We start from the raw sequence: 16,310 nt of genomic DNA, 5'->3' as shown, positions 1-16,310 counted from the left end.
TTAAACAGAAAAAGTAATGGCCTTAAGTTATTAAGTCCATTATAAAAGAATGTTTTCAATATATATAAGAAAAATACAATACAAGCCCAATTTGAAATACCAACTCAAATTATGGTTTTTATATTTCATATTAAGTTTTTAAAATATAATATATGTAATTATTTATATAATAATACGTATTAAATACTATTAATTATATGATTACTTATATGATGATACATATAAAATACGATTAATTATATGATGAAATTATACGATATATAATAATGACTAAGGATGGGTTTTCAGACATCCATACGGGCTTGGTTCTGATCGGTTTGTGTTTCAGGTTTTCGAGGTCAAAGATTTCAGTCCTATTAGGATGTTTCTAAATTTTTGTTTGAGTTTGATTCGGATCTTTGCGGGTTTGGTTTGGGTTTGGATAACCTATTTAAATTATTTTTAAAGTTTTAAATCACTATATATTTTAAATTTCTCAAAATCTATAAATAAAGTAATATATTACCTATAAATTTAAATAACATATGTCAGAATACCTAAGCTTAACATATCAATTGGTTTGATTTAAAATTTTGGATACGAAATCAATAATTATTTTAAGTATTTTGGTGATTTGAGTATACTTTAATTATTTCAGATATTTGTTTTTGACTATCTATATATATTTTCAAGTATTTTAAACCAATTTAAAAGTATCATTCTTGATGTTTTATATACGTTAAATATAAAAATTAATATATAAGTACATAAATCTATTTTTAGATAAATTCAGGTACATGAATACTTCGGTTCGGATCCGATTCGGTTCTCTAACTAACAAAATTTTGAATAATTCGAATATTTAATCAATTTATGTTCAGGTTTGGTACTATATTTATGGATTGTTATCAGTTCTGTTCCTCGAATTCATTTTGTCAAACCCTAATAATTACATGAAAAACAAATATCATCATATTTTTAAAAATATACATCCGCGGAAGTGCAGAGATCAAAGTCTATAATCATTTATTATAACAACAAACCAAATAAATATGTTGATTAAAGAGCGAATAAAACAAAATTAGAGAAATACATAGTTTACCAGAGACACTCTATGTGTCGAATTTATTATAAAGAAAATTTTATTAAAATAAATAAATTCAGTAATTACAAACGAATAATATATTTTATAAAAGTAAAAAATAATATCCGCGCTTTCGAAGCGCGGGTCAAAATCTAGTAGTTTAATAAAAGAGAAAATCTTGTGAATACTGAATTAGTAACAACAAGACTAGGAAGAGAGAACAAACATCTTTGCTCCATCTTTGAAAATTAATAAATAGAATAAAACTCAGAACTAAAAAGGCAGTAAAATTCTCTCAGAAGAAGGCCCAGAGTCCAAGAACAAGGCCCAGAACACTGAAGACGCCCGTGAGCTTAGCAGCGCCGCCACTAGAAGGAGCAACGGCGGGACCCTCAGATGGAGAAGGAGCCGGAGAGAAAGCAGAGCTACGAGGAGTGACTACCACAAGGCGTAGCTTCTGACCCTTTTGACAGTGACCCTCTGTTCCACTTATGAAGTAGACCGGACCGGATTGTTCTAGCTTCACCTTGGTGTTCCCGTCGGTGTAGCTGGCTTTCGGGCTCGTGGTGTTGCATTTCTCGTAAGCCTCTCTTGTCACTTGCAGCACGGAGTCTTTACCTGCTTCGTAGCTGAAAACTGGAATAAACATGTGACAACGTTAGAAACAGAATAGCATCGAAGATTACAAAAAAAAAACAAGTCAATTGATGAAAATGGGCTTATGGGTAGTGATGAAGGTATACCTAGGAAGTCTCCGACTTTGAAGCGAGCCTTTTGAGCCCATTCGTCGAAAGAGTAAGAAGATGAAGGAGGGATCTTCCACACACCGGATTTTCCACCGACGGTTACCTCATTTGCATTTACAGACAAGAAGGAGAAGAAGGAAAGGCAGAGGAAGATGGTGACTAGAAGAGAAGAAGAAGCCATAGAGGTTACAAATACTTCTCTATGGTATTTAATCTGGTTTTTGGTGCTGTGAGTTTGTGTTTTCTTTCTTGGTGGCAGTTTGAAAGGACACTCACTTGGCTTCTCCAGTTGAATATGAGTATGGAGGGTTTTCATTACCCCGTAGCTTCCTTTGTGAGGCTGTTCGTCTTCCCAATATTTCCTCCTTTATGGAGTGAAGTGGATGTTCAAGCGTCGCTAGTATGGCTGATGCTCATCTCTGCATATGTTGCAGTGTTTGTAACTTCTGAAGTTACACGGTATGTTTTTATTCAACAAGGTTATGGGATCGTAGTTCGATTTCTTATGGTCTTTTGTAATGAGGTGTATCGTCAATCTATCATCTGTTTAATCAATGTTTCAGTTTATTTGGCTCTTAATAGCTATGATGTATCCTCCAATTGTGGAGTTAAACTCTGTTAAGTTTTAATGAAAGTGTGGTTTGAACAAAAAAAAAAAAGTTAGCACCACAAAAGTGTTAGTGTGTCTGTGTTTTTAAATGAACTGGAGATGAACAGTTTGTGAGGACCTTGTGTGGTTTTTATAGATCTAGTGAGAGACTTGAGAACTAGCCGTTGAAGTTAATGGAAATTAAAAGGAAAGATGATAAATGTTGATGTAGCCGTTGGACAGATGATGAAGGTCGCGTAACGGCTAGGTAGGAGACAAGACCTGAAATCTGATAATTACTGATTACACAGTCTCCTAGGAAGACTGGTCTGGTCAAGCTAGCTGTGTCTGCTTTTTGCTTTCTTTTGTTTGCTAGTTGAACTGGGCTTCTATATTGTTGGGTCTAGACGTTTAAAATAATTAATCAAAGACGTATCTTCCCTAAGCCCACAATACGCAGAAGACCCAAGAAAAACTTCAATATTAAAAGAGTAAAGTATATATTGCACATGAATTTATGATTTGTTTGAGGCGTGACACCTGCCTAATACGTTTATTACAGAAGACAAACAGAATCATTTAGGTGTCGCTTATTGAGACACATTATCAAACTCAACTACACTACGTGTCTTCGTGACTCTTACTATCTCCATAACCCATTTACTTAAGCAACATCGTTACTTCCTTTGGTTTAGAATAGTCCCAGGCTCATATTTGAAGAATATACAAAATGGCTGGAGAAAATGACTGGAGGAAAACAGCGGATACGACGAAGATGAGTCCAGAGGGAGTAAAAGCTGCAGGGGTTGAGTCATCGAAGAGGCCCCCAGGGAGTAATCCCGGTGGTGTTCTGCACCAAAGGCGTAACTTACCATACAGCTACACCACCATGGCTATCGCCGGTTTAGCTATCTCCGGTGCAATCATGTACACTGTTATGTATGCTAAGAAAAAGCCGGAGGCTAGTGCCACTGATGTAGCTAAAGCGGCCACAGGGACGGCTAAACCGGAAGATACACATCCAAGAAAATAAAAACCCTCAGAGAAAATGGGTTTATCTTCTTTTTGTTTGTTTTGTAATTTTGTTTTGCTTCTGCTTGCTCAGAACTTTTTTTTGTTTTCTTGTTATGTAATAACAAAACAAGTTCAACAAAAAAGTATCCTATCAACTTACTATATAGTAATAAATTAAATGCCGGGGAATTGAACAGAGGTTGTGTAGTGTAGCTATAATACTTCGGTGTGCTAGCTCAAGTTTAGTAAGCGGAGGGGGAACGTTTTACGATTTGTAGCTGTTTTACAAGTATCACGTTTCACAGTCTTGGGATAGGGTCACGTTATGGATCACTTGAGTTGTGTATTTTTCGGACCTTGTCCTAAATGTTAACAAAAAAACCATTACGGCTTTCAGGGATTCCAATTATTTTTTCTTGTATCATTCGGTTTGATTTTGACTACGTTTACTGTAATCTGAGCTCACATTGAACTCTCTAAAATAGAACACAGTTTGAAATGTTTCGAGTTTATTAGTATTTTTATTGTTTTTTATTGTCATGATGAAGAAAGAATGAATCGGTTTAAACCGTGGGCGTCTTTGATTACTGTCAGTCTGTCAGCCCAAAGACAAATTAATGAGATAAACTAGTGCTCACCTAATAAATGATTTTCATCGAATTTCCACTAACTTTTACTATCAAAATGTACTTATATGATGATTTTATTAGTCAACTACAAGATTATAACAGGTTGAATCTATGAGATTATTTGCTATTCGCATGATTTCTAAAAGGACACGGGGATTAGAATAAATTAAGATCGGAACGTTAGAATATGGAAAAATTAGGTGAAGCCACTTATGGCCCAAAAAAGCAAGTGTATAGAAATAGAGGGTTAGGTAGAAACACTCATGTGTTGCTTTATGAGCATAAAACCTGGACGACAATCTCTTCTTTCTCTTCACCAACTGCATTCATTTTAGTTATTAATCATCATTTTCCTCGTCAAAATAAGTTGTCCATCGTTTGATTTTGTAAACGGTTCCACTTAAACGTGATTTAAAAAAAACTTTGCAGCATAATCATATCACTATACTTTATTTAGAGATCTAAACTGAACTTTTATAAGAGAAAAATATTCATATGTAAGATTCATAAGCCATGATTAACGTAAGCAAGAGATTTGGGTATGTTTAGCATGTAACGTCATGAACGTTGGATAAAAATCTATCATTCGTAAATTTATAGCTATTAGTTTCATAGTTACATTACACCAAAAAACATTGGACTACATGCAATATTTTGACCATCAAGAATGGATTATCGTGGCCTAATGGTAAGGACCAGGCTCCTACCTATATTCAGGTAGCAAATTGAACTCTTCCAGAGGAAACTATTTTCCGATACATCTGTTCACCATATAGATATGGATTCATGTTTTAGTGGCCATTTGAATATCTGAGAGATAGTCTATCCGTAGGTTTCATCTATCATTCGGATGTTAGGTCTATATCTTTAATAGATCCGGTTTTAACCAAAGAAAAAAAGAAAAAAAAAATGCATTATTTTCTGCTATTTGAATTTGGATAATTGGCTTTTGTGGACCCATATAAAAAAATTTCATCCGGCACATGTTGCTTACTGGTTACTATCACCAAACTCACACTGCTATCACAAAACATCCAAACTAGTCTATAGTCCATTTCTTTGGAGTCTTCTATCATTTTTTTTGTGTATCGCGTCTCGAGAAGCAAACAGCAAGGTAAAGAGGCCTGAAAACGACCAAAATCATTCCTCTTTTTCACTGACCGAACTTATTTTTAGAAGCTACTTTTACATTCCAAATAATTCAAATAAGTTTTGCAACTTGCCAACGAAAAGAAAGTTTACTCAACCGAAAAGAAAAAGAGGTAAAAACCGGAAACTATATAGAAATTTATGAGTTGACAAAAAAAATTATAGAAATTTATGAAGAAAGGAGAAAAAAAAAAAGAGAAGAAGCACAAGGGTGCAATTATGGAGGTTTGGACCCCATAGTCAGTGTTCACCATCATTTGTTTATGATGCCTTAGGCTCACGCCTGCCTTAAATTAACCTTGTAATTATTATTTTCCAACACTAAACATTTACTATTAATCTCATGGCTTATAATCATTCTCATCTCAGAATTAGAAGTTTTGGGTTTTCTTGTTTGGATATATTCTTCACGGTTCAATTGAATGTGAGGTTTCCTCATAGGTCATAATTGTCAAAATCATTCACCAAGACTAAACGTTTGCATATATGCCCTGAAATATTTCATTTATCGTAAGTCGTAACGTAAACACAAACTAAGAGCATCTCCAATGTAAAACTCCATTTTTAAAAATGAATATAGAGTAAAATTGCTCCAATCCTACTCTATTTTTCACTCTATAATGGAGTCATGAACAAATAAAAAATAGATTACTCCATTTATGGAGTAAAATTCAAAATATAGTGAGATATGAAATTGGGTTGGAGCATATGTTACTCCATAATCACTTTTACTATATTTTGGAGTTAAAAATAGAGTTGGGTTAGAGATGCCCTAATACCATAGTCTACCGGTACGTGCTTATCATATTATCGGCTTGCTGCAACACCGACATAATATCCCGTGTAGATTGAACTATCAATTTTTAGAATCTTTTGTATTGTCGATATTTAGCTTGATAATAGCCAAAAAAAACTTGATAATAGCCATTAAGTTATTATTGGAACTATAAATGATTATGCGGTTTCGCTAAAAAGACACTAATAATAACAGCACATTTTTTTTAATTGCAGATTTGTATATCATTTTGTTGACTTTTATTTATAACATTTACTGTATTTAATTAGTATTCGTGTTCTCACATTAAACAATTTACATTTATTTGATTAGTATTCATGCTCTTTTTTAAACAACAGCTTGTATACTACCCAAGGATAAAATAACTAACAGAAATGAACAACTCATCTACTAAACCACATCAATTATAAGCATTGTTTCGTTCTAACTCTCGCATATACATGAGATTCAAAACCACTTTTGAGTGTATTTATGTTCAGATTCTGCCGTTTTTGTACAATGTTCGATAATAAAGAAGTTTGCAACGAAGATAAATTAAACTCATGGGAACTGAGCGAATAATAACAATATGGGGAGTGCATTTAATATGGATGCAGTGTATATAATGTAAAAGGTAGAACACTGTATAAATATAATGCTTCCGTAATAATGGAAGCTACGTCTAGTCTTCTCATGAACCACATGCCATTGCTTTTCCTTCTGTGCTCTCAACATCTTACCTATGCATCTATATATAATTATTTCATCCAGTGACACTTCTAATAATACACCCTCTTATACCCCATATGATAACGTCTGTACGTGCAACTCTTTTGGCTAGAAGGATGACATGGACAGTATTTTTCTTTTGTAATAATCATTTCATATTTTTTCAGCTAGAAATGTAAAAAATACCATTAACTTGCCAATGAAAGTTTGATTACAAAAAACTTGAAAATTCCGTTTTTCGTGTGATAATCCTCCTTCGTACGTACATAAACTTTTTCCTAATGTAGAGAGAATGAGTCGAGTTCCTAACAATTTTGAGTGTATAACCAACCATATTTAGCGCATTTCCAAATGACATTTTAAATATAAAACTTTAAATTAGTTTCACTCTTCAAAACTTTAAATTTGAAGTTTTAATTTTATTTTTTACATTTTGATCCTTACAATTACACATTCTATTTATGATTCTTAAATATTTTTTCATTTCTCATTTTAAATTTTTTAAAAAATTTATAACCTCATAGATTTCATATTAGTTTCTATATTTAAGTTTTACACATAAAATTAAATAGAATTTTTAAAACAAGCTTTATATTATTTTAGAAGTAAAATTACACAATAAGAATATTATAAAACAAATAAAAAAACCTTTTAAGAAGGTACATGATGACATAATTATTATAGAAATTTAAATATCACAACAACACTAATAATATGGTAAATTTGCTTCGGAAGCTCCAAGATCTTCAAAATATTCTTCAAAAAAAAATTGTGTAACCGAAGATGGTTGTTGTTGTTGTTTTTGGCGTTTTTTCGTACGATTCTTTCTTGTCCAAAACAAATGTTCTTGGTTGCCGTTGTTGTGGAATAATGTAGTATTTTGCTTGTAATTTAATATTTAATTATGTATTTATATTTCTAGTTTTATATTTGAACGTAAGTTTTTATTAATTAATATTTCTGTAATATTTTTATAAGTGTTAGTTATTTATAAATTTTTTATGAATTTATATTAGTTGTGACAAATATAAAAACCATATTGTAAAACACAAATAATTTTGAAGTTAGTTTTGAAATTTTACTTTTGGAGAATAACATTTTAAAACTTCAAATATAGTTTGGAAATTTTCAAAATAAAAAATGCTTTTGGAGATGTTCCAAAAAGACACTCTATTTTGAAATTTGAAAAACTTCGTATTTGAAATTTTAAGTTAGTATTCTCCAAAAGCAAAACTTCAAACTTAATTTCAAAATAATTTATATTTTATGTAATGGTTCTTATATTTATGATACTTAAATTCATAAAACTTAATAAATAAATAGCACATATATAAAAATCTTATAGAAATATTAATTAACAAAATGATACAATAAATTGTATAATTTTACATATAAATACATAATTAAATATTAATTACAAGTAAATTACTACATTATTCTATAAATTACTAAATTTGTTAAGTTTCTTTTTAATATTGTTGTTATCTAAACCTAATTTGAAAAAACTTATTTTAAACTTTTTATTTAATTTTATTTGTAGAAATCAAAATTATAAAAGCAAATTTGAAATATTTATGAGTTATAAAATTTTTTAAAAATTTTGAAGGATTAAAAATTATAAATATATTATGTAGATGTAAAGATCAAAATGCAATGAAAAAGATGAAACTTCAAATTTGAAGTTTTGAGTAGTGAATAGTGATACTCTATATTTAAAGTTTCACTATTTAAATTTTCAAATTTGAAGTTTTGAAATTTCTTTTTGGAGAACAAAATTTCATATTTAAAATTATACGTAGTGTTTTTTTGAAGATACTCTTAGTAATTAAAAAAAATCGACCATGCTTATAAAACTTGATAAGTTACACAATTAACCAAGGGCACCTCCATTGTAAAATCATCTGACATTATTTTTGTTTTAAAATGGGATAAAATAAAATATATAGTAAAAATACTCTAATTCTATTTTATTTCTCATGTTATAATAAAGTAGTAAACAAACAAAAAATATATTGTTTTATTTATAGAGTAAACTCTACTAAGGGATGAGAAATGAAATATAAAGGAAATATCTTTTACTCCATACTTTTTTTTTACTTTCTTAGAGTAAAAATGGATTGAAATTGGAGAATGTCCCGAAGATCTAAAAATAATTATTAGCACTTAAAATAAAAAAATTAACAAATCAGAAGAAAAAACAATGTAAATTTTTTTATTTGACATTTTTTTAGAACTGGCTAAGAACTTAGTAGGACAACGTTTCAAACAGGTTTTGAAATTAAAATAACTAAAATATTAATATTTCTCAATACCTTTAATACAGACATTAACATATTGATCACATAAAAACATGAATTTTTTTTTTTTTTGCTAAAGGATTTTCTGAACATGAATTTCTTCGTGCGAGAGAAACAATTAAGTGGTTCTATATTCGAAGATAGGGGTCGTCGAAGATCCGGAACTTTTTGGTAAAAAATACAGTTTGATCAGCAATCGTCGTAATTGGCTATGGCCTTGTGGGAAAAAGTTTCGTACGTATTATGAGCAGTGAGCACTAAGAGCATTTTCAATAGGATTTTTTATTTTAGAGTTTGCAAAATTCTAAATTTAAAGTTTCAATGTGTTTTTTTCCAAAAGAAAAACTTCAAACCTAACTTCAAAATTATTTATATTTTACGCTATAGTCCATATATTTGTTATAATTAATATAAATCCACAAAATTGATAAATAACTAGCACATATATAAAAATATCAAATTAATATTAATTAATAAAATCTTACAGTAAATATATAAACTATAAATATAAATACATAAATAAACATTAAACTACAAGAAAAGACACTATATTTTGAAGTTTGCAAAACTTCATCTTTGAAGTTTAAAGATGTTTTAAACTTCATATTTGAAGTCTAAAGATGTTTTTAAACCTTAAAATTTTTTATTTTAAGGTTTATATTTATTTTTATGTAAAACTAAAATTTATGGAAAATATGAAATATTATAAGATATGATTTTTTAAAGATTAAAATGATAAACAACAAAATATCTAAGAATCATAAAATATAATATGTAATTGTAAGGATCAAGATGCAAATAAAAATGTGAAACTTTAAATTTGAAGTTTTGAATAGTTACACTCTATATTTGAAGTTTCAGTACTAAAAACTTCAAATTTAAAGTTTTGAAGTGTCCTTTTGGAAAACAAAAAACTTCAAATATGAAGTTATAATTTTTTTTTTTCGGAAATGCTCTAACGTATATACTTATGCTCTATGGTGGTTGCGTACTGGGAGCTCAAGTTTAAAGGGGTCAAGATGACCAAAGCGAAAAAGTCCTACTCAAAAATTCCAACTAAGTGGTTATAGTTTTCGTCTATGTTTTAGGTTAGAAAATTTGTCCATATACGTAAATTTAGCTTTTAATTGAAAACTAGCAGGAAGTGTAAAGTAACATGACTAATATTAAGAAACAAAAAAAAATAATGTATTTAGGATAAATAAGTTCCAAGACTCGAGTCTTTGAGGCTGAGACTATAATTTGAAGTCTTCCGAAGCATATTTTTCTGAAGTCGGATATTTCGAAATAACAAAAGGTAACATGACGATTGATGAATAGTCATTTAGCAAAAAAAAAAGAACATGACGGATAGTGAAAAAACAAACTGTTCATTAGTTGGTGTTTGTGCTCGGAAGTAAATATTTATTCTCTTATACATTATCCAACTCAGAGACTTTGAACACTGAACGGAACGGAGATAACGGAGCATATTATATAATGAGTTTTTTTTTTCTGTTTGAGCTTTGAAGAGCATATAAAGAGTTATATGACCGGCATCAAAGAAACGGATATCTAAGTCAAATATACGTGCTTATCCCTATAGTGAAGACGCAGACAAATCAACATATTGACATAATCAAGCCACTATCTAGATCGAACAGGCGCTGCGTGTCAACCTTCATTTACTACGTAGTCGACTTAGCTTTGGGACCATATACATACATCTCCATAACTACGTTACGACTCTTACGATACGTGTTTTACGTTCATATATAATCGAGCTATTGATCACGTGGAACACAGCTACGGCACGTAAAGAAAATTGACATGCAGACCCCACCAAATTACATTAATACATTTAAACCAAACCGGGTCCATTTTAGATCTTAACTATGCCATTATTGTAATCGTACGTCTTGAGAAAACTGTCGAATAATAGACCACATTAAGCAGAAAAAAACAATTTCACATACATGATTCCTGATTTGTCAATTTGCAAAAACCAAAAAAGGATTATGTACATGGAAAACCCCGTGATCATATGATTTTGTAACAATCTTTACATTATTATGTCCGACAATGCAGTAGCTAGTTGTGAACACTAAGTTAGATTATTCGTTTTTGAGCTTTATTTATGAGACACGATATACCCATGGGTATGAAAAGTATCAATAGAAAAATATATGGTGACGATAAAAAGGAGAAACTTTACACGATGCGAAAATGTAAATAAAGCTTCCTTTCAGAGGAAATTACCCTATCAAAGCAGTATATTCACTTTCTAGAAAATTAAAATAATTGTCAGTCATCTGAACAATTTTAAAATATCGTGTAAATTAAACGTTTTAAGCTTAACTTACACAGCTGAGTTTATAAGTTTTGTTTCTTGTTTTAATGTTGAAAAAGTTATCTCCATATTCAATACATTGAGAAAATTAAATTATCGGAGTTGGTTGGATCAGGTTTTTGCCTGCACTTGGTGAGTGGCTAAGTGCATGAGTTGTGTTATGTAAGACTACTATTTCTTTTATTCTGTGTCAAGCCGAGTTAAATTTTTATATGAGTGTGTGTAATTCCTCTTAGTGATTTTTATACTTTGGTTACAGTTATTGACTTTTGAGAAGATGGTCTATTGTAGTTTCAGATCTAGAAGGAGTCGGTCATAGTTACGAAGAAAACATTTGTGTATTAATCAGGTTAGCTTAATTTAATTGTTTTTGCATGGAAAGTCAATAGTGTTAGGAAATGCAAGTCTGACTAACTTCGTGAGCATCTAGAATATAACGTAAGGCAAAAAGTCAAAAGTGTCACTCTCTAGGCAAAGCGGGTTCCGTTTGGACGGACTCTATAGTAGTATAGTGCACACAGTCAATGGCGTCTCAGTGATTACTTACGAAAAGGATGGCATAAGTGAAAGATTTGATCTATCGTCGAAAGGGTTTAAAGCTCACGATTGACACATAGACGAGAACGCGGTCTCCTTAGTGTGCAGAGAAGAAGCTTGGGACAGGCAGTCAAAGTTTTGAGATATGATCTCACCGTTGTGTCTGATTCAGTTTATGTGAGACAGACAGTCAAAATGTTCTTCAAAAAGCACATTTCTATCAATTGATGTTTACTCTTCCCCTTTTCAAAAGATAAATCACATTAAACCTTTTCCGTTGTCTAAATGCGAATAAACATAAAAGACGTAAGAAATGAACAAATTGAAGTGATTAAAAAATGAGATAAATAATGATAAACCAGTTGTTAATTAAACATTCAAAAAACAACTTAGCTGGCTAATGTAGAATATTTGCAGCTAGATTCCCACTCTCTTTTTATTGCCTTTTTAAATTTTTAAAAAATACTTTTAACAGAGAGTAGGATTGTAGGAGAGACAACTTCGTCAGAACGAAAATAAATCATCATCATTCCTCTTCCCTTCCCGAGCTCAACGCGTAGGAAGACAAAAATCAGAAGAAAAAAAAATAAAGAAAGCTTTCATTGAGATTTGAGCCAAGAAGAATAGAAGAAGAGAACGAGAAGATCTCCAGCGGATCATCTCTGCTTTAAAAGCATTGGCGGCGACTGACTTAATCTCTCTCTCCTCTTCCTCCTTATTATTAACTCCCTCTCTCTCTCTACACAAAAACCCCTTTCTTCTCTCTCTCTCTCTCTCTCTCTCTATCTTACGCCATTTATTTCGTTGCTTTTCTCTGTGTGTGATTATGACGATGGGATTTTCTTTATGAAACTTTTATTTTCCCGGAAAGCTGACAGAGAGGAAAAAAATAAAATAAAAATAAATAATTTTTTTTGAAACTTTATGGTTTTTCTCTGTGACCACAGAGAGACAATAAATGCGTTTGTAAATGGTTAGTTGAGAAAAGGAGAAAGAACATAAAAGTCCCGTAGCCCGAGGAAGAGTTGGGTTTTCTTGCAGAAAGATAGTGAGGCAAAACATGGGTTTGGTTTCTCCTGTCTCTCTTCTTACATTCATTTCCATTTACTGTCTCTCCCTCTTCCAGCAAAGCTCAAGTTAAAAAAGAAAGCTATAACATTTGCCCTTCTCTCTTTCTATATTTTGCTCATCTTCATCTTACTCTTGGTTCTGGTTTTGATCTGACTGGTGAGAGAGTGAGAGTACAGCTTTGAGCTTTTTAGTACTAAGCGGCTTTAGAGTCAAACAAAAAGGTGTGGTAAAAGGATACAAAGGAAGATGAAGTTCATGAAACTAGGGTCTAAGCCTGATACATTTGAATCTGATGACAAATTCCACAAGTAAGTTAAATTTAATATTTTTGCCGCTTCTATTATTAAACTGATAGTGTCAAATAGAAGCCTTACTGTTTGTTCTCTATGCTTATGTCTGAATTTTTGTTCTGTTCTGTTCTCTTTTCTATTCATATTATTCCACATGTTTTTTTTTTCTTTTAAAATCTGTCTGGCTCTTGAAGGTTCTGGTTTATTGAAACATATGTCCCGGTCCAAACTCTCTTAGCTTCTGTTGTTTTCACCAGAAGAATTATATAAAAACTGGTACCTTTTTTTCTCTGCGGATGAACAGTAAAACCTTCTCTGGTTTCGATTTTAGAGATGAGAACATAAGGATTAGTTTTATCATCATCATCATTTTGATTGGTTTCAGTCATCATAATTTGCAGGAAATACTACAGAAAAGTAACATAAATTGTGTATATGAGTGTTGTTAAAAAAATGGTGTATATGATGAGTATCAGGAGTGGTCCATTATATGACCTGTCTTTGTTTATGTGTTGTTTTGTGGTCCTACTTATTTGTAAGAACATAAAATGGAATGGTGGTGATTATGAGTTTTCTACAAATTCAGAAAGTGAAGATTCTCTCTTTTCTTTTGTTTACCTATGCTTTATTTCTGTATATATAAGCTAGTACATCTTTTCCATGTCTTGACAACTGTATATTCTAAAGTAGTCTAAAGAATGTCGCTTCTTTTGTGTTGTTCCACAAGATTCGGACCTTTGTTAGTTTGTTGATACTTAAAAAAGGTTGATAAACCTGCCTTTGCTTATGGTTTTGAACGTGACATAACATCTGTAATGTTGCTTTTGAACAATCATTCTGTAGAGTTCATAACTGATTATGTTCTTGGTCTCTCTCCACAGGTACGCAGTTTCGGATCTAGACAGCGATGTTACTATCAATGTCGGAGAGTTTACATTTTACCTTCATAAGGTACAATTTTGTAATGCTTACAACATAAGTAATTGCTTACTGATTCTTAAATTATATAATAGTAATGAAGTATGCTGCAATCTTACGTTTTTCAGTTCCCGCTGCTATCTAAGAGCAATAGGATGCAGAGACTTGTCTCTCAGGCGAGCGAGGAAAACACCGATGAGATCACTATCTCGGACATCCCTGGAGGATACAAAGCGTTCGAGATATGTGCAAAGTTCTGCTACGGGATGACTGTCACGCTCAACGCTTACAACATAACCTCAGTGAGATGCGCGGCTGAGTATCTCGAAATGACCGAAGACGTTGACCGCGGTAACCTCATATACAAGATCGAGGTGTTCCTCAACTCGGGGATATTCAGAAGCTGGAAAGACTCCATCATCATGCTTCAGACAACCAAGTCTCTTCTTCCGTGGTCTGAAGATCTGAAGCTCTTTGCTAGATGCATCGACTCTGTCTCAGCTAAGATTCTGACGAACCCCGAGACGATCACTTGGTCTTACACGCACAACAGGAAGCTATCTGGACAGGACAAGATAGTCGAGTATCACCGCGAGAATGTGGTTCCGAAAGATTGGTGGGTGGAAGATGTGTGCGAGCTTGAGATTGATATGTTCAAGAATGTGATGAGCGCTGTGAAGTCGAGTGGAAGGATGAACTGTGGTGTGATAAGTGAAGCTCTTAGGTACTACGTTGCAAGGTGGTTACCAGAATCTATAGAGTCTTCAGAAGCTTCTTCGAACAAACATCTCGTCGAGACGGTTGTTTCATTGCTGCCGAGGGTTAACAGAGCGATGAGCTACTCTACTTGCAGCTTCTTGCTGAAGCTACTTAAAGTCTCGTTCTTGGTTGGAGCTGAAGAGACGGTGATAGAAGATTTGGTTGAAAACGTGAGCTTGAAGCTACACGAGGCCTCGGTTAAAGATCTGTTGATACATGAAGTGGAGTTGGTTCATCGGATTGTTGATCGGTTCGTGGGGGATGAGAAAGGTGTCTCGGAAGATGATAGGTACAAGGAGTTTGTGCTAGGGAACGGGGTTTTGTTGAGCGTAGGGAGATTGATCGATGCGTATCTCGCAAGTAACCGTGACTTAACGCTGTCTAGCTTTGTTGATTTGTCTGAGCTCATCCCAGAAGCAGCTAGGCCTATTCACGATGGTCTCTACAAAGCTATTGATACTTTCTTGAAGGTATGTAAGCCTTTTATACAAGGCCGAAGCCCACTCCAAGCCCAAAACCACATGTTGTGGTTTTGGGCCTGGGAGATTATGGGCTTGGGCTTCTTGTTATTGTAGTTCTTAGTTACTGAAAATTGGTTTGTTTTGTAGGAACATCCGGAGCTAACTAAATCTGAAAAGAAGAGGCTTTGCGGGTTAATGGATGTGAGGAAGCTGACGAGCGAAGCATCAGCACACGCAGCGCAGAACGAGAGGCTTCCGTTACGAGTTGTTGTACAAGTTCTCTACTTTGAGCAGCTCAGAGCTAACCACAGCCCCGTAGGTTCTGTTGCAGCTTCCTCGCACTCTCCTGTCCCGCCTGTGAAGAAGACGGAGGAGAGTATAGTGGTTGTCGAAGAAGAAGCGGTGAAGAAGGTGGGGCTGAGCAAGAAAAGCAGAGGAAGCAAGAGCACGAGGAGTGGTGGTGGTGCCGGTGGACCGCAACTGATGCCGTCGAGGTCGAGGAGGATCTTTGAGAAGATATGGCCTGGGAAAGGGGAAAGTAACAAGAGCTCTGAGGTTTCTTCTGGTAGCTCGCAGAGTCCGCCTGGGAAGTCGTCGAGCTCGTCTTCCCGGGACCGGAGACATTCCATATCTTGAAGGGTCTAAATCTCAAAACGTTCAGGAGAACAAAGTTGTAAAGAGTCATGGTCATAACTTATTATTTATAAGTGTTTAGGATTTGTGGTATGGTAGTTTCTTTTTCTTTGTCGACGGATTTGTGGTAGTTAAAAGTACTGATGAAGTCGTCGTTATGTGTTTTGTGCTGTTTTTGTTTTACTATAATGTGAAATCTAATCGTATTGCAACTACTAGTAGTAATTCTTGGCAAAATTGATAAATTTATAAATCTTCAATCAGTAAGAGCATGAATGACAAAATCAATTCTCAAATATGAAATACATTATATTTTTATAT

The 16,310-nt window shown here is 33.0% G+C and overlaps 3 protein-coding genes across 3 annotated transcripts; 2 read left to right on the top strand and 1 right to left on the bottom strand.

Annotated features, from left to right (window-relative positions):
• Positions 1 to 1,219: 1,219 nt before the first annotated feature.
• Positions 1,220 to 2,461, bottom strand: LOC108828098 (early nodulin-like protein 15). Its single transcript, XM_018601667.2, has 2 exons — positions 1,807 to 2,461; positions 1,220 to 1,699 (listed from the first exon to the last, which is right to left on the bottom strand). The coding sequence occupies exons 1-2, from the start codon at positions 2,123 to 2,125 to the stop codon at positions 1,359 to 1,361; spliced, it is 660 nt and encodes a 219-aa protein (XP_018457169.1). The 5' UTR covers positions 2,126 to 2,461; the 3' UTR covers positions 1,220 to 1,358.
• Positions 2,462 to 3,046: 585 nt separating this feature from the next.
• Positions 3,047 to 3,733, top strand: LOC108841463 (uncharacterized). Its single transcript, XM_018614218.2, has one exon. It carries the CDS (start codon positions 3,129 to 3,131, stop codon positions 3,429 to 3,431), a length of 303 nt encoding a protein of 100 aa, XP_018469720.1. The 5' UTR covers positions 3,047 to 3,128; the 3' UTR covers positions 3,432 to 3,733.
• Positions 3,734 to 12,313: 8,580 nt separating this feature from the next.
• Positions 12,314 to 16,204, top strand: LOC108843414 (BTB/POZ domain-containing protein NPY1). The gene is made up of 4 exons (XM_018616607.2): positions 12,314 to 13,236; positions 14,100 to 14,169; positions 14,265 to 15,365; positions 15,504 to 16,204. Exons 1-4 carry the CDS (start codon positions 13,175 to 13,177, stop codon positions 15,990 to 15,992), a joined length of 1,722 nt encoding a protein of 573 aa, XP_018472109.1. The 5' UTR covers positions 12,314 to 13,174; the 3' UTR covers positions 15,993 to 16,204.
• Positions 16,205 to 16,310: the final 106 nt, after the last annotated feature.

Source organism: Raphanus sativus, chromosome 2 (assembly GCF_000801105.2).
Source record: "Raphanus sativus cultivar WK10039 chromosome 2, ASM80110v3, whole genome shotgun sequence".
Classification (NCBI taxonomy): Eukaryota; Viridiplantae; Streptophyta; class Magnoliopsida; order Brassicales; family Brassicaceae; genus Raphanus; species Raphanus sativus.
Note: the sequence above shows the minus strand (reverse complement) of the source record. Positions and strands in the feature narration are given on the sequence as shown.

Coding starts and splice junctions, on each gene's coding strand:
- LOC108828098 (XM_018601667.2), bottom strand. CDS start 2,125: ATGAAAACCCTCCATACTCATATTCAACTGGAGAAGCCAAGTGAGTGT. Junction 1,700..1,806: donor CAAAGTCGGAGACTTCCTAG/GTATACCTTCAT, acceptor TGTTTATTCCAG/TTTTCAGCTACGAAGCAGGT.
- LOC108841463 (XM_018614218.2), top strand. CDS start 3,129: ATGGCTGGAGAAAATGACTGGAGGAAAACAGCGGATACGACGAAGATG.
- LOC108843414 (XM_018616607.2), top strand. CDS start 13,175: ATGAAGTTCATGAAACTAGGGTCTAAGCCTGATACATTTGAATCTGAT. Junction 14,170..14,264: donor TTACATTTTACCTTCATAAG/GTACAATTTTGT, acceptor TACGTTTTTCAG/TTCCCGCTGCTATCTAAGAG. Junction 15,366..15,503: donor CTATTGATACTTTCTTGAAG/GTATGTAAGCCT, acceptor TTTGTTTTGTAG/GAACATCCGGAGCTAACTAA.